The sequence below is a fragment of the Cricetulus griseus genome, chromosome 8, assembly GCF_003668045.3.
Source record: "Cricetulus griseus strain 17A/GY chromosome 8, alternate assembly CriGri-PICRH-1.0, whole genome shotgun sequence".
In the NCBI taxonomy this organism is placed as follows: Eukaryota; Metazoa; Chordata; class Mammalia; order Rodentia; family Cricetidae; genus Cricetulus; species Cricetulus griseus.
The window spans coordinates 55,771,813-55,795,698 of record NC_048601.1 but is presented as its reverse complement, the minus strand read 5'-3'; the positions used below and the strand labels follow the sequence as shown (position 1 = coordinate 55,795,698).

The window sequence follows — 23,886 nt, the reverse complement described above, 5'->3', positions numbered from 1 at the left end:
CTGTGTAAGGAAGTGCAGAAATGACTGGTTACCAGGGCCAGAATCCAGCAGCCAGACACCTGGACTCATCTAGAAACAAGCTCTGGCTAGGCATGCTTGGGAGTGGCTGAGGAGAGCAGTCAGTCCCACAGACACTTATGGGACTGAGCTTATGGGACTCAGCTTATGGAGACTGAGATGGGCTCAGAGCTAAAGGAAGGCTTTCTTTAGTAAGGTGGGGGGGGGGGGGAGACATGCTTTCCACACAGGAGATGCACGGAGAGAGGCAAGAACACTCCTGGAAGAGCACCTGTCACACAGCAGTGACCAGATGGGTGTGAGTGAATGAATGGGCAGGTGAATGAATGAAATCACTGGCCTGGATGAAGGAAGATGCCACTGATTCGTGGAATTGTAAAGACAGAAGGAGTGTTCCCCGGGAGCTGTGCTTTCACTCAAAACTGCAAGAAATAGTCCTCGCCACGAACATACTCTTTGAACTCCTCATAGATAGATGACAATGTTCAGTTGCTACTGAAAAATGTGAGCTCTGCCTACAGGACATATGAGCAGGGGTACTGACACATTGCAGGTGCTTATATGCTGTCTTCAGAGAAAGGGGTTTATGAGATATTCGTGTTCACACAGACAATCCTTTTCAAAGAACACAACTTCTCATTGAGGCCCAACAAGGCAAATATGCTAATCCATGGGTAGGAGTTGGTGTGACTCAGCTTCCTGGAAGCCAGGATGAAAGGGGGAACATGGTAGGTCCTGGTGGGTGCCTTATCAGACAGAGGGAGTGCACAGGGTGATCTCTGGGCATTGGAGACTCAGACAGCTTTCTCACACGACGTGATATATCGGAGTCCTTACTTCCAAACCGGGAAACTTTCACCAAGTTTTGTAGTAAAAAATAAAGCCCGAGAGTGTAACACCAGAACACACTCATCAGGCTTTCTTCTGCAAGTTGCTGCCTGGCTGCTGGTCTGATCCAAGGTTAAAGACGAGGTTGTCTATACACAAAGCATGTGATGTTTGCTGAGCACTTTACATATGGATGTGTAGGAAAGGCTTCATTCCTCTCTCATAACGCATATGTGTCCTAGATATGTGCCGTCAACTGTCAGCATCGTCCAGGCCATGCTCTTTCCACACCTCATGCCTTGCTGGCCTCCTCCCTGCCTATCAATCCTCAACGGACAGTCCAACCCTATGCCAATCCCACGCCCATGCCAATTCTTCCAGACAATTGGGGTCATCCCAGGCAACTGGGGTCATCCTCACTAGTAGGTCCACAGAGGAAAGAACAAACTGTTTCAGTAAAAGCAACCAGTTAGCAGACAGGCCTGAGTTATGTCACTCAAGTTCAGAAGCATCCACAGATTTCATCTCAAAGGAGTCAACTTCTCTGTTGAAATTGTTCATAAAGGACCATTATATCTTCTTTCCGGGGATTAGCTGACTTCCAGTGGACAGGGTGATGAGGCCCAAGTGGAGAGAGAGTGAGCGAGTGAAGAAGTCGGCTGGTCTGCAGTGGGTGTGATATGCTTGGGACGTGTAGGAGGAAGGGTGGGTAATGGGGCTAGATCACAAGCCCTTCTAGTTTGGTTCCGTTCTCGAAGAGGAACGATATAAAATATGTGGGAGAGACCACACGGTAAAATTAAAATAGGACTGAAGGGAAGTCTGAGACTCACAGAAGACTATAAACCTCTATGGTCGGAGCTTCTTAAACTATGGGCTGAAGGCCTATGGAGGTTCATGTAACTGATGTAGAATCTGTAGAAAATGTGGCAGCAGTAAAAGGTTTCTGAATTTACAAGGACCAGAAAGTGAATTCAGACTCAAACAAACGATGAGTGCGAGGTGTTTGTCACCTGCTCGATGTCACAGCATCTTACTGCGGTCTTGGTGCTGAACACACATGAATACATGCACACTTCGCACTGTGCCTGCCATTACACAGAGGCGATACACACTGCTGAGCCCCCGCCTCAGACTCGAGATTACCACAGAATTACTGCAGAGATTTTACAACACATACAAAAACAATTTCATAGTAGCAAAATGCTTCAATTTAAAAACCACTTTCCTACTCTCCGTCCTCAGCATGTTAGTATCAAGTTAGTATATTTTGGGGTGGAACTGTGTTAGAATGTTTGGTTTTAAAAATTGTTTGAGCCGCTTACTTGAGTTGCATTTAAAAGAAATCATTTAGTGAATGTCGGCTCATAATTGGGACAGAATTTCTAGTTGTTTCTGAAATGGCCCTAACATACTTTTGCCATCTTGCTTTTATTTTTATAAAGATTTGGTTTCTCTTTTTTAGGGCAGTGCCTGCAGAGGCCGGAAGAGGCACCTGGTCTCCTGGAACTACACTTATAGATGGTTATGAATTGTTTGTGGGTGCTGGGAACAGAACCTGGGTCTTCTGCAAGAGCAGAGAATTTGGTTAACCACTTAGCCATCTTCCCAGCCCCATGACATTTCATATTATATGCTTATGTAAAGTAGTGTTCTCAGCATTGGCAATTATAAACCAAAATATTAATCCGCTCTGAAAAACCTTGACGATCCTCTGTGTTCTGCCATATCAAATATTCAGCCAAGACTGAACTCCCTGTGCAAAAAATAAACAAATGCATCCTTCTCACTAGTGTGTAAATGTGCTCATTTTCAGTAAGTGGTAAAACTATATGCATGCCACAGACTTATTTGAAAATTTGTTTATGAATCATTACCAATAAATATTGGTTTGTATACCACCAATTTAAAATATCTGTGCATCTGGAGTTTCAAAAAAAATTCCTGAGCTAAAAAAGTTCATGATCAGAGAAACTTCAAGAAATAACGTCAGTTTCTTATGGAAGGATATGGTGGGACAGGAAGATGGTGGCAGCAGATTTCTGGCTCAGCGATGTCCCCTGTGAGCGGTGTTGCTATACTCAGCAGAGTCTTGTAATTGTTTCCCTGTCTGCCTCTACTTACCAGTGAGTTCCTGAGAAATAGGCCAGCTGCTTAGACCAGGCTGCTAATCCTATGACAGTCCTTTCTTTCAAAGACCAAAATGTTGATGAAGAAAGGCGGACAGGCAAATTCTCTTTTCTTTGTGTGACTTTCTTATCTAAGTTCTTCCTGGGCTCGTGCAAAGCTTTGCTGCTGTCCTTTGTGATGGGACCCTCCTAAATAGCCTGATTTTTACTGGGGTGCCCATGATTTCCCTGCTCCCCCCTGGAGCCAGTTGGTCTCAGTTGCTATGGCGACAGCTGGGGATTTTTGTGCCCTCCCATGTCATATCTCGTGTTACCTATATAGCCCCAAATGGTGTTAGCTCATGCAAAGTTTTCTCTTTCAAGCCATCCTGTGTGTGGAAGGACTGTTGTCACCAACTTATCCTTCCTGGAAGATCCTTGAATCCTCCCAAGTGCTGCTGCCTGGAATTCCCTATAGCATTCTCCCACAGGACTCTGAAGATGTTTCGTAAATGGCGCTGTGAGACGGACACAAAGCAGCAGCACTTCTATGAGCTACTGAGGGTTGTTACGCCCAGGCCGGAGCCTCTCGACTCATTTGAAGAGACTTGGATTCTGAGAACCACTGAGCTTGCCACTCAGCTCCTAATCTAGCAGGAAGTGCAGACTGTCCAATGTCTGCAGAGAGTGCTCTGTGTGAGTGGGCAGCAAATAGGTGTTTCTTCCCTTGACCACTAAAGTTGATCCCCTCCCAGCTGCCACTGCAGGAGACCCAGCCTTCATTCCCCAGTTGGCCCAAAGGCTCTGTCTCCCTTTTAACATTAACAACTAAAAAGTCAACAATGGTCTAAGGGACAATGATGTAACCTCTGCAGAAAGACAGGTACAGTACTTGGAATGAGCACCCTCTTGGTGACAGTGAAGGAAGGTATGTTTCTAGCCATGGCTCTGCTGACTCTATGGTAATCTTTGGCTTTGGGGGACAAGGAGCTGCACCTGGAGCACAGTGGCATCAGTCACAGAAAATAGACTGCTGTGGTCCAGATCCAGCCTGGTCTGTCTGGATCAACATCTGTTAAGCTTGACAATTAAGTGGAAAGAAAACTCTAACGCTGAGTTCACAAACATGCCTATCTTGGGTCACCTGTGTGGCGTCAGTGGGCCTTACTGGGAAGTAGCAGCATTCCAGTGTCCAGGTGAACTCAAGCAGGCTGGCCTGGCAATTGCAGACTGACAGAGCTTGTTCAAGAAATACTGTGTACCCTGTGGTATCTGTGATGTGTGGAGAGACATCTGTGGAGGCGCAAGTGAGGTCTTGGCTTAGTGAAGCCTCTTCAGCTAACATAGAGCTTCGGAGCCAGCTGTTAAAGGGTCGTGTGTTGTGTGAAGACCTTGGTCAATTCACTTGGTCAAGCACTTGGGAAGGGGTGCTAGCTTTGGGCATTTTTAATGACACAGTGATACCTGTTCCTAACGCAGAACACTTAATTTAAGTGTTTAGTCTAAGCCTTAAGATAATAACACATCCAGCCGGGCGTTGGTGGCGCACGCCTTTAATCCCAGCACTTGGGAGGCAGAGGCAGGCGGATTTTTGGGAGTTCGAGGCCAGCCTGGTCTACAGTTCGATTGCCAGGATAGGCTCCAAAGCTACACAAAGAAACCCTATGTGGAAAAACCAAAAAAAACAACAACAACAACAACAAACAACAACCAGATAATAACATCCATGTTATTATACATGTTATTATCTGGATCTCACTGAGAAAGTCTTTTCCCATAGTTAGCCATTATTAACAAACCCTGCATGATTTGATGGTTTGCTGTGAATCTGGATGTGTTGTTCATTTGACATAGAACCACACATGTGCACACTGTTGAGATAGGAACTTTGGTACCTACACATTTGGTACCTTTCTCTCCCAAAAGAGCAATAACCCTGGATTTTACATCATGCAATTCTGTTTTCCTTGATAGTTTTGCTATGTCCTTTTTAAACTTAATGTGATTTCACTCTCTTCTGGGTATTCCAAAATAAGTTGTTGCTGTTGAGTTTCATTTGTGCATGCCTGTAATTATTCGCACTTGTGCCATGTCTATCTTATAAAGATGCTACCAAGCATTAAAGGATGCCCTTGCAGATGAACACGTAGATCTCCCCTGCACATTTAATCTGCTGACGTGCACAGGGATTCTCTGGGATGTGGTCTCGGGTGAGGAGCTTCTCCACAACGGCAGTATGCTTGCCTTGTGAGCCCTCCCTGCACCATGCCATGGACAACACTTGGAGTTACCAGATCTTTTTTATTTGATTTGGTGAATGAAAATGAGTGTGCCACAGTGCTTCTCATTTGCACCACCTGACTGATAAGATTATATATTTTCATATGATTATGGACCAAGCGTTACTATTTGTGCTGTCCACCTACTTTCCGGTAATTCATAAATGTCTTTATTATCCACACACTTCCGTGTATCTATGTATCCATCTGTGTTTGGCGCTTGAAATCCCAGAACTGGAGAAGCAGAGACAGGCACATCTCTGGGGTTCACTAACCTGTCAGCTGAGCCTGCTTAGACTCCAGGCCGGCGAGAGGCATGATGGCTGAGGTTGCTCTCTTACCTCCACACGCACATACGTTAATGTGCACACACAGGGAGGGAGAAAGGAGGTGGTCCAAACATGTATTAGAAGGACAGGTGTGAACGTGAACACAGTGACAGGTGTCATGGTTCCAACGGCTGGACTACAATGGTAGGTGACGCTATGTCTCAGGAAGAAGATTGTGCTCCTGGCCCCACCCTGAGTCCAGATCACTGCCTTTCCCTTCTATTTCTAATTCCATTTCCCCATTAGAACTGATGGGTCGGAGATAAGGTGGCCTCATTCTTGTTCTCTCATCACTGCACCAGGAGCAGCCAGGCCATCATGGGGCTGTCCTGCAGTCCTGCTGCTTACTCTGAGGGTACCCTCCATTCTCTGAGAACCAGCATAGCTGCAGAATCCTGCCCCAGTTTCAAAGGTGTTGACTTTCCCTCCAACCCTGGTTCAGCACTCAAGATTAGAGGAACCAAAATGAAAAGCAGCCTCCCTGCCGGGCTCCACAGTGGTTGCCTCTTGTATTTTCCCATGGAGAGCCTTTCTTGGAGCTCTCAAACTTTCTCCCATCCCCTTCAAGTCACATCTTAATAAAAAGCCTCCCAAAAATTGATCTGTGTGATGTGTGGGCGCAAATCCCCATGACCTTATAACTGTAACCCTTTGGTACACTGGTCTAGAGAAAATATTACAGCCACCTCTCCCCAGGGGACATTTAGCAACATCTGGAGACATTTTTGGTTGTACAGTCGATGGTTGTAGAGGGTTGTTGGCCAGAGATGTTGCTAAACATCTTACAATGTGCAGGAGAATCACCCAGGCACAAATGTCAGCAGTGGTCAGACAGACAAACCCCAATCCTTCTCCATCATACTAGTCAGGAGAGAAAATCACAGTCCCTGACTTCCCTTTGGGGACTCCCAATGGCACGGCCCTTCCTATGGAGGTGGCTTCTCTGACATATTGATAAACAGATAAACATTGACAATCTCTCTGCTCATAGGAGAAGAGGCTGAAGATCTTGCAACTGAGTCAAGCACTTTGTCTTCAGAGGGCTCTATTTATGATCTGAATGCCAGTTCATGTGACAATCTGCAACATGGTGACAAACCATGGATGCTATGGATAATAACAAAGACTCTTGTAAACACTATGTACTTATTATTATTTGTATTAAGTAATACTAAATAATATTGTCTTCTGGTGATCAGATTTCACTCAGTCACAAACCCTATTTGCCTTGCAGGTGCAGGCTCAGTGCTGCCTGCACAGTGACCCTGAGCCTGTGCACTTAGACCTGGAATCTAAAGCTCACCAGGTGGATGTTCACAAAAATGCAGGATCCTGGCATCCCTTCTTGAGGTCCCCTCTGACTGCACAGTCACGGTGGACCCTGAGAGTCTGTGTTTTTAGCCAGCAATAGAGGCTGCTCTACCACAAGCTATCCAGGGACCTGTAAGAACCACTGGTAGAAATCACAAAACACTCTCAGCCTAACCTTGTGGTGATTTTCTGTATCTCTGAAAAAAAAAAAATCTAGCATTATTCTCTCAGGCTTCCCACTTTTAGCTGAAACATGGATGGTGAGGGAACAGGATACCTTTACACAAGAGAGGTAGGACATTTACACAGGGACCGAGTCATGGACATTTTACCTTAAAATTGGATTTGGGTAACTTAGAATGAACATTAGACACAGATGTTTATGTGGACAGAAGACAGAGCTCTTGCCTGCTCCTCAAAATGGACCTCAGCACACAATGCCAGTTTTGTTTGTTGATGTGGTCTCCACCAAGATAAACGGCTCCTCTGGTTACTTTCAGTTTAAGTTCAAAGCCTTTTTCTGACCTGTTTCCCATCTGTGAGTTTTCAATGGACCACTTATTTTAATACACCAACAACCATGAACCGTTCAGCTTAAACTTTCCTCCAAGCAAAATCCTTCCAAGCTGTTGCAAGACCTCAACACTAATGTCTAGAATCAAGAAGTTATCTCACTATGTAGATGGTGTGTGTGTGTGTGTGTGTGTGTGTGTGTGTGTGTGTGTAAAACATAGTTGATCACTTTTAGACCAATTTCTTCATCAATTTAAGAATAAAATTTAATAATAAAGGAAATATCAGGTTACACAAAACATGTCAATAATCCCAGCACTGAGGCAAAACAGATGGGATCTCTGTGAATTTGAATTTCTATAACAAATTTCAGCCAACTAGAACTACATAGCAAGACCCTGTCTCAAAAAACGAACAACAAAAAAGATAATAACAAGCAATAGATTCGAACCAATGTGTTGTCATTTTCATTAGAGGAAAATGGTATGAATTTGAGGGGCAGAACAAATCAGAATTATCCTTGCTAACTAACTAAAGTCTGTCTTTTTCAACTCTCCTGAGCTCTCCCACGTTCTGTTCTTCTAGAATACTGTCCTTATACTTCAGAAGTCTATATGCTCTCACCTAGTTCTTCCTGTCTGCTTTTTACTAACAGTAACCCCTAGTTGGCCCCTTGGCTCGCAAACGTGACACTCACTTAAATTCACACATGGATGAATCACTTCAAAATACTCCAATCTCTGTGCTCTTACTGAAAGCCATTCAACAGATAGATGACTTTCCAAGCCAGAAACAACTCTCCAGAAACCAAAGTTCCCTTGATCCACGAACGCCATCTCCCGACAGGAAAGCCCCCTCCCAGCACATTTAAACTTTAGTCAGCACATCAGTCTGGATGCAAATTTCTGCCCAGCTCAGTATTATGCTTTTATTAACTGAGCTCCCACAGCCCGGCATGCAAATAGTGGGTGCTCAAGCAAAAGCACCCCCGGAGGAAAAGACCTGGACCCTGACCTTACCTATTTTTGCAGCCTCTGCTTTCAAGTTGAAATCCCAGGTCCTTGGCAACTTGAGGGACATGTTGCTTTCGATTTGGGTGAGTAGCGGCCAGTGTGTAACAGTCTGTGCCCTTCTTGCTGTTCTGATCTTCCCTTCGGTTCGTCTGTCTTCTCTGCTGGGTGATTGCTTCAGGGGCACTCTTACGTGCCAGGCTGATCTGCCCACGTGCCTCTTCCTTTCCCTCAGACGAAAGGTCCACCCATCTGTCACTTGAGGATGGCACCCAAGCTCCCCTAATCCCACCCACAGTCCCCCGGGGGTTGGCACCCTGCTTTGCGTTCAATTTCTACCAGAAATATCCCAGTTGACACTTGGCCTTGTGGGAAGCAGAGCCCCTGCTCGGAAGAATCTCAGGCCTCACTGAAGCGAAGTTGTGATAAACAACAGCCACTGCTTTTTTTTTTTTTTTTTTTTTTAACTGTCTGCTTCCTTGCGTTTTGAGGAAGTGGGTGACTGTTCAGCATTGTGGCGTTATGAGCACACTTTCTTCACAAGACTTTTAGAAAATATTTTTTTTGCAAAGCTAGAGCATGTTTGTGACATAAGGCTGTGGTTTTAATTTAAAAAGAAAGAGAATCCCAGGGCTCTTACCATGTGCCTTGACTCCTGTGCTCTCCTCTTCCTTGCCTCAAACAATCAGCTTCTAAAATAGGTCAGGCAGGCAGCCAGCTTTCTGCCCAGGTTACCTTCTTTCCAATTCTTGTTGTTGTAAGGGTCACATAACTCTTACCTGCTTGGGATAAAGGTTCCTAGTGACCTCCACCTGATGCATGGAGAGTTTGGATGCACTCTGCTGGTAAGTTGGTTCCAGCTAGGCAGGGCCACAAAAAGGGTCATTGCTTCTTCCACTTTGTGCACACGGTGTGGTATTTACAAGCAGACCAACAGTTAAAAACCCAGGATTTCCTTTCCCTCTGAAAGAATCTTCCTGGGCCTCCTTCTTCAGAAAAATGGGCCCCTTGACGACTGTGGGTGTAGAGGTGTTGCAGAGGCCTCTGGTTCAGATTTTTGGCACACAGTAGTCACCCCACAAACACAAATTCAACCTTCATTCTGCCTAGCTCAGCTTGTGGTGGGCCTTTACATCTCTAACTGGGTCAGCTTAACATAGCAGCTAAGCTTCCAGGCCCAAGAAACAAACTGCTATGTTCAAATCCTAGCTTTACCATTTTCTTGCTGTGCGACTTCGGGTCTGTTCCTTGACTGTTTCCTGTTTCAGGGCCTTCCTCTGTACATGCAGCAATTAACAGAGGGACTTCACAGGGCTACGGTGCAGGTTTCTGCCGACACGGGCCTCTCTGCATGCACACCACACATCCAGGCCCATTCACTTCATGTCCCCCGGACAATGCTGAGTGCATTTTCCTCATCTCTTACATGGATTCTCCTGATGAGCCAGCTTCCGGCTCCCTGTTACATGAACCACCTCCCCTCTCCCCCAGCTCAACTTCATCACCTCTTCCTTCTTTCTCTTGGATCTTCTCATCAATATTAACCTTACAACATCTTTTTTTTACATCTTCAAGAAACTCTCTTGACGCCCGTCCTCCTTTGGCCATAGCCTGATTTTGAGAATTTGTTTTTTAATAAGGACTGTTGAACTTGCTGTTATCTCTCCTCTTCCTGTTTCCTGGATTCCTCCTTTGAAGCTCTTGCCCCCGGGACCCCAGAGAATGGCTTCTCAGGAACACCAATGGCTTTTCTGTCACTAAACTGGCAGGCCAGGTCTCTACCTCACCTTGCTGGCCTACCAGCCAGCTGGACATGAGTGGCCGCTGATACTTTGGACAGCTCTGAACGCCCTCTCTATCCGCCCTTCAGTGGTTGCTGGCTTTTCTGTCTCCTTTCCTTTTGCTCTGTTTCTGGCACCTCTCTAATTCCTTCTTGTGTCTCTAGTCTGTAAATCATGATTCCATCATCGGACTCCTTCTCCGTCTTTATCATCTTGACAAGCGTGGCAACCCTAAGACTTTAGCTACCCCACATGTATAACAACCCCTCTGTGTGTTTTCAGAATAGGCCACTTTTGAATTCCAAATTATGTACATCTTTGCTTAGATCTCCAAGAGGCAACACAGACTAGTCCAAAGTCAATATCCAAGGACTGACAATGGTGACCCAGAGTGTGTCCTTCTCACTGGGAACTAAAGGAGTATATGAGCCAATAAATGTATTTCAGGCCTCTGTGCTCATCTTGTCTGCTTATGTTCCACTGGCCTACCCAAGTCACATGAACAAGCGCAAAGTCATTGGGACAGGAAGTACACATAGCACTTGGAGGAAAGGGACTACCCCACTTACCTGGCGGCCACCCAGGACCACAGGGGTGCTGGGCTCCCTAACTTTGCTTCTGGCTCTTGAGGACTTTGGAGTCCCAGATCTACACTGCTTCCTGCCTGACCCAACACACACCGTTCCTTATGCAGCCCTAAAAAAGCTGGCAGTCCTCCTGAGCACCATTCCAGGCAGCTCCAAAGGGAACTTCACATCTGAAGTTTCAATCCTGGGACCTTTAACTTAGGAATTCTGGAGGAGGCATTTTCGAGGCACATGGGGAACTTCCTGGACTCTTCGGTGTGAGTTCCTGTGAGTCTTGGAAAAACATATGACCCATGGGGAAGTCGCTGTACACACTCAGAAAGTCAATCAGCAAAAGCAGCCGCCACAGAGACACTGCTCATGGCAGCCACAGAAGCAGACGCCTGTGTCAGCTTCTTCTGAGTGGGGATAGCCTCTGCTGCTGCACCTTCTCTGACCTTTAGAAGATGAAGAGCCAGATGTCTTGGTTAATAGTAGCACCAGCAATAGTGAGAGCAAACATCCGTGCATTTGTTCATTAGCCCTAACCATTCCTTAAGAACTTAAGCATTTGCTGGAGGAAATCATGAACAAGCAGCTTGGTCTCTGCCTCTCTCCTCCATCTCTCTTCTCCCACATCCCAGATGCAGCTAACAGGAAGGAGAAGGCCAGTTGAGTGAACAGCTAAATATAACACGAGAAGGGATATGATGGGGAAGTACAAGGGACTGAGAAAGTTCATGTGGGAGGGGCATGAGTGGGACCCACAGAATGGGGGAAGGCTTCCTGAAGCATCTTTCTCACTCTGACTTGGCAAATGTGTAAGGGAGATGAGAAACTTTCAAAAAGGACCAGCTGTGGCGGTTCGCGCCTGTATTCTGAGCACTGAGGCTGAGGTAGGCAGACTGCCCTGAATTTAAGAGCAGCCTGCACTACGGAGATAGATTTCTTCACAAACAAAAAAAAGAAAGAAAGAAAAGAAAAGGAGGGAGGTGGAGGGGAGAGGGACTGAGCGTTTTAAAAAGCACTCTAGAACAGCAAATGCACCTGTAGAGAAAGAACTCCTTCCCCTCTGCTTGCTCCTGAGGGTCTGTGAAGTCTGAAAGGAGTGAGCTAGAGGGGCTGCTGTAGGCAGGACCAGAAGGCTTTGGTGAAGTTTTGACTTCTTCCAGGTAACCGAGAATCAGCAAGGAGTCTTCTTCAGCTCAGCAGAGTGAGGAGATCGAACTCAACATCCCAAGTACGGGAAAGAGTGAGGGAGAGAGGTCCACTCAAGGAAAGAAGGGAAAACACAGGGAGCCTATGATGGAAATGAGAACCCTGGAGATTGTTACACAAGAAGAGGAGACGTCCTGACCCTGACTCAGGTGATTGGGAGTGACTGGGGGTGACTGGAGGTGACTGGGGTGGTGGCAGTTACTGCCACAGAGAGGGGATGTGCACAAAAAGAATGAAGCTTGATGTGGGGTCAGGGGTCAGGAACTGTCGACCTGGTGCCGTTATAGGCACAGACGTGGTACTCTCATAGGGGACGGTGGAGACGGGGGTGGCCAGGTCTCCTTGGGGACCAAGGTAGCTTTCCCTGGAAATTAGACCACAAAAGTAGTAAGGAAGCAATGGGGCAGGAAGGATGACATTGTCTACAAAAGGAACCGCAGTGTCCATTAAAATGTGTCTCCCACCATGTGCAGTCAGGGAAGAATCACGAATGGTGAGAGGAACGGGTAGCCAGAGCACACAGGGAGACCTCAGGCATTTGCTGAGGAACTAGACTACTTTTTTTTTTTTTAGAGGCAGGGGTAGAAAGGCCTCACTGTGCAACTTTGGCTGACCTAGAGCTCACTGTATAGACCAGGCCTGCTTCCAGCTCACAGAGATCCACCTTCCTCTGTCTCCCAAGTGTCAGGATTAAAGGCAGTGGTCACCATGCCCAACAAGGTAACAAAACCTTCAAACATGCCATGCCTTTCACTATGGTTACAGATTCCCACGACATTTTAAAGAAGTATAACAAAAATGGCTGTTTAAGTTTCGTGAGTATAGCGGTTCCTCTTGACAGAATATAATGCCCCTGCATAGTCCTGAAACTTCAGATAGTATTAATTCCTTCATATGGTGTGTTTTAATTCTCTACATGCAAGCTTACAGTAAGGTCTAGTTTATGAATGAGGCATGATGAAAGTTAGCAACCACCCCTAGCTATTAGGATAGGGCAATCATGACAGAGGCATCACCACTCCTATGTTCAGGCGCATTATTAACGATTGACAGCAACTTGAACACTGCATGGAGAGCCACAGCTGACGGAAACAGCCAAGCTGACCTGGTGGGTCACTAATGTAGCCAAACCCTCACACTCCTGGGAGGCGGGGCCAAGGGCCCCTGTAAACACGCTGCACTGCTGTTTTCTTTAAGATACATGTGAAAAAGGTGAACGCTCCATGTCTGCATCTCACCCCAAAAGTGAGCAAATGTAGCCTGAGGCAAATAAAGTAGGATCACATACATGTCAACGCATTGCCCCAGCTTGTTTGTATTTCACTCCTAGCTCCTGCAGAGACTAGAGGCAGCCCCTGTGTTGTGGGGACTTTGAACATCGAGGGTCATAACTATAGAGCCAAGGCTGTGTGTTGGGGGCTAACAGCTGATCTGGCCACCTTGAATTACAGACTGCACAGCATTTGTCTTCTGAACTGCGTTGGAAACATCAAAACCAAGGCTTTTTCCATTTGGATTTTAACAGACTGGCTTTAAGAAAGCTATGATTCTAAGGTAGGAGGTTCTAGGTTTTTATTCCCTTTCCCTTGGCTATATGAAAAAAAAAAAAAAACAGAAAACAAGAACAAAAACTCACCATGTTGCAGAGGGAGACCTCTGCCTTCTGAACACTGACCACCAGGATTAGACTCCTCGGCTCTACCACAGAGCCTGCCCCCCCCACCCATCTTCTGTCTCATCACTGATTGCCACTATTTCCCTGGCTTTGGGTCTAATGGCTGATCAGTTTTGTGGCCTATTAAACTCTAGTTTATCTAACTAATTCTTAGCCAAGAAAAACTATATGTGGAGGTCTGAAGGGCAACACTAGCATTTCTGCCTCTGATATGATAGTCTTCTAGAAGAAGGTTGCTCTGTGGACCACAGGGTTAGGGAAAGACATGCCTATTTAAATGAATAATTTGATACCAGATTAAAAACAGATCTTGACATTCTGACATGACGAAAATGCCCCTGCTGCACAGCTCTCTTGAACCAATTTTTATGGGTTCATTGTATTAGGCCAAGCTACACAAAACTGCCAATATTCAACAGCTTTTGACCTGCAATTTTTTTCCTCAAAATTTGGAATGGCTCAATGGGATTGGGCTGTCTGCGATTCATTCATACCACAAATATGAAGTGATGTTTCCCATGTGGTTCCACAGGTGCCCACCGGGTGCTGAGAACACAGCCAACAGCAAGAGGATCAAAGCCTCATGCTTCCGGGAGGCTTGTTGTAGTGAGAGGTAACAGGTAATGAATCAAATAACTGAGTATGGTGTATTAGCCAGTGGGGAGTGCTGCAGGAGAGCAGACGTGCTGGTGAGGAGGAGAGTCTTGTCAGATTGGTGGGAAAGGAAGCAAGATGGTATTTTTAAGTAGCTGGGTGATGAAGTCTACATTGATACGACAGCATTGCAGGAAAGACCTGAAGAAAATGAAAATGAGACAGGTACATACTCGGATGAGCCTTCTGGCACAGCAAAGGGCAAACAAAGGAGTGAGTATTCTAAAGAGGTGGGTATGAACTGTTGTATTCCAGGGCAATAGGGAAACCAGCCATGTGTCTGGAAAAGAGAAATGGGAAGACTTGTTATCAGTCATCTTTCACTCTGGTGGGTCTACCATTGCCTTCTCTGTGCTTGGCTGGGCAATGTCTTAGTTAGGATTTCTATTGTTCTGAAGAGACACCATGACCATGACAAATCTTATAGAGAGAAGATATTTAATTGGGGCTGGCTTACAGTTTCAGAGGTTTAGTCTATTATTGCCGTGGGAGGAAGCATGGTAGCATGCAGGTAGACATGATGCTGGAGAGGTAGCTGAGAGTTCTACATCTAGATCATCAGGCAACAGGAAGACAGAGTGACATTGTGCCTGGCTTGAGCATCTGAAACCTCAAAGCCAGTCCTCAGTGACACACTTTCTCCAACAAGGTAGCACCTACTCCAACAAGGCTATATACCCCCTATGAGTCTGTGGGACCCATTTTCATTCAAACCATGACAGGCAACATCCATTTCACAGTGGCACACCTTGGTACAACAAATAGTACCAGTCATTAAATGGGCTGGGACCATGGGGGGTAGAGAACCAGCCTGTATCTGTGGATTCTTGCCTTTCATCTATGAATTCAAGGCTATGTTCCAAGAGAAGCAAAGGATTAGAAAAGCATTTGGAATCACAAAAACCTAAGGAGGCTTTAGATGCATCAGCCATCATAGAACACCCAAACCACAGACTACAAAGACCTGCAGAGTCCCTGCTGAGATCAACACAATAAAATGACTGCAAGAGCCACAAGGAGTCTGATTGGCAGAGTTGTGGATTGTGATTGGTTCCACGGGGCATCTTCTACTTATTCTTCATCCCTTCTGGGACATCAACAATGCTTGTAAACATGCATTGACATTGCCCCCTCAAGAAGAAATACACAACTATCATGGCTGGAGTCCCTCTGGTGAAGCCCAGACCAAAAATTCCGTTCCCTGGCTTGGAGAGTAAGGCCTCTCTGTCTGCTAGCCTGCTGAGGGTGTCTGCACTGAGTTATGTCTGCCCTCATAATGTTTGCACAGTGCTTTGCAAAGTTGTACTTGAGCACCCTTGACCCCACGGGTGATCTGGAAAGGTTGGGAGTTTAGAAACCTGAGCTAGAATGAGAAATCAGAGACCAGGAGTCCAAGAACAGACTTCTAGGACTCCAACCCTTTTCCCTCAGCTTCTGTCCCTCATGGCACAGGAATGCTGGCTAACCTTTCTAAGCTTTACTATTTTCTTGTGCAACAGTGAATTGATTGGCTCATAGAACTGCATGCGGTTCTCAACCCGTGGGTCATGACCCTCTTGGGGCTCAAACAGCCTTTTCACGGGGGTAATGTAAGACCATCCAAAAACACAGATATTTGCCTTATAATTCATAACAATAGCAAAATTACAGTCATGAGTAGCAACAAAAGTAATTTTATGGTTGGGGTCACCACACCATGAGGAACTGTATTAAAGGGTCATTGCATTAGGAAGGTTGAGAACCACTGGCTTAGTGCTCCTTGGGTCACGTGAGATATTCAGTGCAAAGTACTAAATACAGTCTCTGGCATATTAACAGGTTCTAAATGTAGATAAGAAAACAATACCCATTGGTAAAATTATGAATCACGAAGATCCCTTCAAGCTCCCTTGTATGTGACTTCCTCTCTAGCAAGCTACAGTGTACCATCTCTGCTCCAACTGGAGGAATACAGTCTGCCCTTCCTTTTTCCCACCAAAGCCACCCTGAACCAGCTGCAGAAGGACATATATAGGAAAGAGGAAGGGCGCTGGCTGTTCACAAAGCGCTGTAGTGCTGAGGTGCTCAGGCGGTGGCTACTTCTAGACCACAAACCACTGGTGTGGTTTAAGGCTCCCCTCTTTGCCTGCCCAATGGTCTAGCTCATGTGCAGACAATGACATACCCAACTTGATTTAGTTATAGGGTAAGAGGATATGGAATGTCAGGAAAGTGAAAGTCAAACCCTGGCAGAGACGGGAAAGAGACCTGAGCTTCAGAAATGCAAGCCTGAAACCCTGTCTCCCTCGGGCTCCATGGTGGGGAGATCCAGTGCAATGTTTGGAGAACTGAAATTCTGTTTTAACGAAGGGTCTCATGTGGCCTAAGTTGGCTTTGAACTTCCTATGTAGTTGAAGGTGATGCTGAAATTCTGATCCTCCTGCCTCACCCTCACAAGTGCTGGGATTGCGGGTGTGCAGCACCAGTTCCAGTTTAGGTGGGGCTGAGTCTTGAACCCAGAGCCTTGTGCTGCTACATGAGCAGTGGACCAACTAAGCTATCTCCTCAGTCTCTGGAGAGCTATGTTTTGTGGGTTTTGTTTTTGCTTTTTGTTTTTGGCTTTTGTTGTTGTTTTTGTTTGTTTAAGATTTTGTTCGTGTGTGTGTGTGTGTGTGTGTGTGTGTGTGTGTGTGTGTGTGTGTGTCTGTGTCTGTGTGTGTCTGTGTCTGTGTCTGTGTGTGTGTGTATGTGTTTTGCCTACACACACATGTCCACTGCCCTTAAACGCCAGAAGAGGGTAATGAGAGCCCCTAGAACCAGAGTTACAGACAGTTGCAAGTCACCATGTAGGTTCTGGGAACAGCACCCTAGCCTTCTGCAAGAACAGCAGATGCTCTCAGCTCATGAACCATGTCTCCAACCCAAAAACTATGTTACAGAGACAAATCTGGACTGTTCAGCACCAACTTCGCTGTCCTGAGGTCATGAGATTCACAGCCAAGCTCTGCTGGAAGAACAGGAAGTGGCAGCAGCTGATTCCAGAGCCGATATGAAACTCTGAGGTTCCAGTTGAGTAACTACACACAGGACAGACCTGCTGGGGGAGGGAGGGAGAGCAGGAGCAGGGAATTTCACATGCTGGCAGGGACAGTGCACTGGCTTCACAGACACTCAGCTGCCTTTCCCCTCTTACAGATACTGTTCCTCCTGCTTTGCAGAACCACGTGGGACAGAGGTGCAATTTGTTTATAGGTCAGGTCAGAAATCTGTAATTTGTTGGAAAGTTTTAGGGACCCCTAAAAATAAATAACCTGATCCCTGAAACATACAATATGCAATACAATCTGAAAGGAAAGGAATTAGTTTGTGATTGTTAGCTTTGATGGTAAAAAGAGAAAATGCTTTTTTGTCATTTTGATAAAAGAATCCCACCACAGTTTATCCATTATGCAAAAGGCTTTGCTTATGAAATTTGAAGTAACCATAAAATTGAAACTCATGCTCATCTTCATTTGAAACACAACTATTTCCTCTGTGAACCCTGAGTTGCATTAGCTAAAATTGCTCCCAAGAAGTTTCATGAGTGGGTCTAGATAGTTGTGCTTGAGCAAGAGGGGGAAAATAGCAGTGAGGCTGTTAATCCACAAAAGAATTTGAAGGGGCTGCAAGGATAAGTCATTTGATACAGTGCTTGCCACACAGGCATGAGAACCGGAGTCCAACCCTCCAGAACCATGTGCAAAGCTAGGAGAAGTGGTGTACACTTACAGACCCAGCCCTGGGGAGGCAGAGACAGATAGATCTCTGGGGCTCAGTGGTCAGCCAGTCAATCCTGCCTGAAGAGCTGCAGGCTAGTAAAAGACACTGTCTCAAAAACCAAAACAGCTCTTAGGAACAACTCCCATGCTGCCCTCTTCATTTTTATGTAGTTCATGTTCCCAGCCCAGGAAATAGTGCGGTCCACACAGGGGAGAGCTTCTCATCTCAATTAACCTGGTCAAAATAACCTTCCACAGAGAATTTTAGGAGTTTGTCGGGAACCAGGAAAAGACACACATCACACACACACACACACACACACACACACACACACACACACACTGATAATGATGATGAGTTCACAGCATGGTGGGGGCCTTGCAGACATGAGTAATCCAAGGATCCTGTGATGGCAACACTCCCCTGGATTATGCTCTGCGTGCTGATTGTAATTTTAAGTATCCCAAAGGGAAGCGGGATGTCTGACTGTGGAAGCACGAGGCGTGAGACAGAGCAGAGGTCCCCTTGATGCCAAGAAGGAGCAAGAAGGCAAGGAGTGTACAGACTCTAGCCCTGACAATGGTAAGGAAGTACATCTCCCCTCGTGCTCTCCAGAGGAAATCAGCCCCCAGTGACACCTCACTTTAGCCTAGTGAGACTAATTTTGAACATCCAAATTCCAAACCTACCAGAGAATAAAGCTGTGGCCTGAGACATTCAATTTTTGTGATTTTTGTTGTAGCAGCAGGAAGAGGCTCATACAATGTTATAAGACTGACTTGCTTCAAGGGTCCTATGGCAATTCCCAACAAAACTCTTTTCCTCTATTTATGACATATTTGCCTTGTGCCAAACTCAAAAGTTGGTGAGTCTATCAAGGAGGAAGCCACAGAGTGAGAAGTGAAATTCTCAGCTATGTTTGAACAAGAAACATCCTCTATAGACTCACTCGGTCCCCAGTTCTTGGCGCTGTTGGATGCAGCTATGAATTTTTAGAACTTGATGTTTTACTAGAGGAAGTGGGGAGAAGAGGGCTTTGAGAATGCATACTTCACCCCACCCACCTACTTCTAGTTTGTTCTCTCTGTTTCCTGTGTGCAGATGAAATATAACTTGTTCCCACTCCTACCTGCTGTCAGGCCTTCCTTGCCATTGTGGACTCTGACCCTCCTAGAACCATAAGCCAAAATAAACCTTCCTTAAGTTGCTGTTGGTCATGGCATTTTATCATAGCATCAGAAAAGTAACTGATGCCCAGACCCTATGCCAATGCTTCTCTGTGCATCTGAACCACGAGGCTTCTTGTTTAATAATGAAAATTCCATTTCAAGAAAACTGAGTACAACCCATGAATCATTATGTCCCAAATGGCATGGTGTTAGGTGCCCAGACATTAGTAACCAGGCTCCAGAGGGACCCCCCAACTGCACTGAAGAGATTCCATCTATCAGATCTTTCCTTTAAGTTCACAGCTCTCCTCTGTAGAGCTTTTAGACAGATGTCAGGCTGTACTCACAGCTAGTAGCTTGCTATTCGCTTCTATTCCCATCAGATGAACTGCATGGATTACCTAAATGAACTTAGTAGTATCTGGTCCCCAGCTAATGCTTCCCTGGGTGAAATAAATTACTCAGCATTCTAATTATATGATTAACCAGATCTCTTAAGCCAGTGAACACGAATGCAAAGAAGAAAATGGGACTCTTTCAATGAAGTCTAAGGTAATGGCTCTAGAAAGAGCAAGGAAATGCAGATCACTATAAAATAAGTTGGTCCACACACAAGTCAGAAAAAATCTCCACATGTGGAGGAACTTAAAGACCTGTCTCAGTTTTCACTCACACTTTTAAAAAACCAAATCTTTCCTGCCAATGCCTGTTGGATGCAGTTTGTATGTGGAAAATGATAAGAATGCATATCTGATTCTTAAGTTAAACTGTGAAAGACCAAGTGATTGCTGTCACCCTGGGGCAGTGATGTGATCTGTGTACATGCAAAGTCTTTCAGGATGTGATTAATCTCTGGTCTTTTGCAGGGAAAGAGGCTGAAGCACAAAAAGCAAGCAGTGAATTAGCTCAGTTGTAGAACTAATAAAATCCTCCATGTTTTGGCTCTGGGCCAAATCATGAGTCTATAGAGTCTATATTATAGAGGTGGCCTTGGTTACACATAGCATGAGAACTTAAATTAACATACATCGAACTACAATAGAAGCGCTGAGGGTTATACATAGAGAAATGCAGCTGAACACACAGAATGCCATAGAGTAGAGGGAGGGCAGGATGTGCATGTGTTGTTTAGCTATGACCAAAGAGAAAAGGAGGCTGGGGCAAAATCTTACTGGGTTAAAGGAAGTTTGGGTCCAAGATGCTATAAGGTAAAATGCATGTGCCTATTTGGCATGGCCCTGGAGACTTTGGCAGTTTCAGCAGTGTAAGTGCCACCTAAAGATACCATCAGATGGTGAGGGTTTGTCTGATGCTCCACTCACATGTCTTGCATATATGTTCTTCCTCGGTCTAAAACTTCAGATAACTAAAACTTCAATTTTAAAATAAAATTGTGAAAGTAAAGAGATCCACATTCCACACCTTCTGAGTTGTGTAAGAGAGAAGATTATTCACTCAAGTTCCAAAGGAGGGGGTGAAAGACACTCATTATAGACAGGGGAGTCTGGGATCCTTCCCTTATCCACATGACCCATTGAAGTGTCCTTGTCTATCTTGAAGTTTCTTAATGGTATACAAGAGTTAAGAACAATTATTTTTAATAATTATCTGTTCACAGAACATGTATACTCAATGAGGCTCTGTTCTTTGTCCATGATGGCATCTTTCCTTCCTCTGAACTGAGCCACCAGGGGCAGGAAATGCTGTGGATCTCAATAAAAGCAAAAACTAGGGCAACTTGGCTAGCAAACCATACTCCAGTCTCTAATTTCCCCAGTTCCCATCAAAATGGGGATAAAGAAAGGCAAAGAGGAACCAAAGGCTTTAAAGGGTTAGTATGTACAATGGAAAAAAGAAAGCGTCTTCAGCAAACAATGCTGGCATAACTGGAGGCAGACATGCAGAAAAATGCAAATAGATCCATACCTATAGCCAAGCACTTCAACATAAATCTACCACACTGAACCTCATAGAAGAGAAAGTGGGAAGTAGCCTTAAATGCATTGGCAAATGAAACCACTTCCTAAATATAACACCAGTAGCACAGACACTCAGAGCAACAAATAATAAATGGGACCTCCTAAAACTGAGAAGCCTCGGTGATGCAAAGGACATAGTCAACAAAACAAAAAGGTTCCTTATAGAATGGGAAAAGATTTTCACCAACTCCACATCTGACAGAGGTCTGATCTCCAAAATATACAAAGAACCCAAGAAACTGAACACCAAAATACCAAATAATCCAATTAAAAAATGGGGTTCAGATCTAAACAGAGAATTCTCAACAGAAGAAACTCAAATGGCTGAAAAACATTTAAGGAATTGCTCAACATCCTTAGCCATCAGGGAAATGCAAGCCAAAACAACTCTGAGATACCATCTCACATCTGTCAGAATGGCTAAGATAAGATCAAAAACACTGATGCTGGAAAGGATGTGGAGTAAGAAGAACACTCCTCCATTGCTGGTGGGAGTGCAAACTTGTACAACCATTTTGGAAATCAGTATGGTGGTTTCTCAGAAAATTAGGAATAAATCTACCTCAAGGGTCAGCAAAACCATTTTTGGGCATATACCCAAAGGATGTGCACATTGATACCACAAAGACATTTGCTCAACTATGGTCAAAGTAGCACTATTCATAATAGCCAGAACCTGGAAACAACCTAGATTCCCCTCAACCAAAGAGTGGATAAAGAAAATGTGGTACATTTACACAATGGAGTACTACTCAGTGGTAGTAAACAGTGACATCTTGAAATTTGCAAGCAAATGAATGGAACTAGAAAAACCCATTCTGAGTGACGTAACCCAGCCCCAGAAAGACAAATATGGTATGCACTCACTCATAAGTGGATATTAGGCATAAAGCAAAGGATAACCAGCCTACAGCCCATAACCCCAGAGAAGCAAGGTAACAAAGAGGACCGTAAGAGAGATATGCATGGATCCCCATAGGAAGGGGAAACAGACAAAACCTCCTGAGTAAATCAGGAACATGAGAGGGAGGGGAGGGTGACAGGGCAAAGGGAGGAAGGAAGGGGGATTGATGGGTAATGTCCTTCTGTATATATGTCTCTCTTATTGGTTGATGAATACAACACCGATTGGCCAGGAGAAAGGTAGGAAATATAGGTGGGGCTACCAGACTAGAAGGCAGGGGAGAGGAGAGATGCAGCCAGGAGACACCATGCTGCTGAAGGAGTAACATGCTGGATTAAGAGTAAGCCACAGTCTCGTGGCAATACATAGATTAAGAGATAGCTAGCTAATAGAAGCCTAAGCCATTGGCCAAACAGTTTACAAATTAATATAGGTCTTTGTGTATTTATTTGGGGCTAAACGGCTGCAGGACCAGGTGGACAGAAACCTCCATCTTCAGGGGATGGGGAGGTGAACATGAGGGAACAGGATGGTCGAGCTGGGGGAAGGACTGAGAGCGAGAGAAAGGAAAAAAAAATATCTTGGTAGAGGGAGCCATTATGGGCTTATCAAGAAATCTGGTGCTAGGGAAATTCCCAGGAATATACAAGGATGACCCCAGATAAAACTCTAAGCAACAGTGGAGAGGGTGCCTGAACTGGCCTTCCTTGTAATCAGATTGAGGACTGCTATAATTGTCATCATAGAACCTTCATCCAGTCACCGATGGGAGCAGATGCACAGATCCACAACTAACCATTGAGCCAAGTTCCCTGTGTCCAGTCAAAGAGAGGGAGGAGCAATAATAAGAGCAAAGCGGTCAAGACCAGGATAGGGAAACCCACAGAAACAGCTGACCTGAGCTAGTGGGCGCTCACTGACTCTGGACTGACAGCTGGAGAACCTGCATGAAACCAAACTAGATGCCCTGAATGCAGATGACAGTGGGTGCCTTGGGCAGTTTGTGGGGCCACTGGCAGTGGGATCAAGATCTATCCCTAATGTATGAACTGGCTTTTGGGAGCCCATGTTCTATGGAGAGAGACATTGCTCAGCCTAGACTCAGGAGGGAGGTGCCTTGGTCCTGCCTCAACGTGGTGATGGGACAGACTTGATTGACTCCCCATGGGAGGGAGGCCTTACCCTCTCTGAGGAGCAAATGTGGAGTGGGGTTAGGGGAAGCTGAGAGGGGGAGTGGGATGAGAGGAGGGGGCACTGGGATTAATATGTTTTTTTAAAGAGATAAAAGCTTTACTACCATTTTTTTAAAGGATGAGTATGTGATTGGGGAGTGGGGTGGAATTGCACTGAGGGTTGAAAGGCAGCCGAAGGAGAATGGTCAAAACATGGCTCAGAAAAGTCTTCAGCATGGAAAGAGTTGGAAATGGCCCTAGCCTCAGAAATGAGAGGTATGAGTGACTGAACCTGAGGGTGTTCTTTCTCCTAGCTGCCTCTCCCAACTCATTTATGTGAATATATGAATATATTTACTGTTAAACCAATCTAGACTGGGCAAGTATGTCTGCCACACCTCAACAGCCATCCTACACAACTAATTCTGCAACAACAAAAAATTCTGTGGCCTTGTTCAGTTGCTAAGAGTCTATGTGGAGATACATCATATGGACTTGTGGAAGCCCAGTCCTGTTCTGCAGGAGCCCTGGGCTGTAAAAATATGAAGTTTAGTAAATGAGTTAGAGTTCAGGTCTTAGCAGCCACTTACTTATATACCCAGAGGCAATGGAGCTACAGAAGAGAATTTTATCA

General features: G+C 45.3%; 1 protein-coding gene across 4 annotated transcripts in view; it reads right to left on the bottom strand.

Annotated features, from left to right (window-relative positions):
- Arhgap25 (Rho GTPase activating protein 25) overlaps positions 1-23,886 on the bottom strand; it is a 97,849-nt gene that overhangs the window by 65,116 nt on the left and 8,847 nt on the right. The window contains exons 1-2 of one of the 4 annotated variants that reach the window (XM_027428725.2): positions 11,791-14,755; positions 8,406-11,201 (exon numbers count right to left, since the gene is read on the bottom strand). The exons of 2 other annotated variants lie outside the window; for them this stretch is intronic. In XM_027428725.2, coding sequence (XP_027284526.1) covers positions 8,406-8,466 — 61 coding nt within the window. In that variant the 5' untranslated portion in view covers positions 8,467-11,201; positions 11,791-14,755. Of the gene's footprint in view, positions 1-8,405; positions 11,202-11,790; positions 14,756-23,886 lie in introns of those variants that run through there. One more of the 4 variants, XM_027428728.2, reaches the window with a different exon arrangement.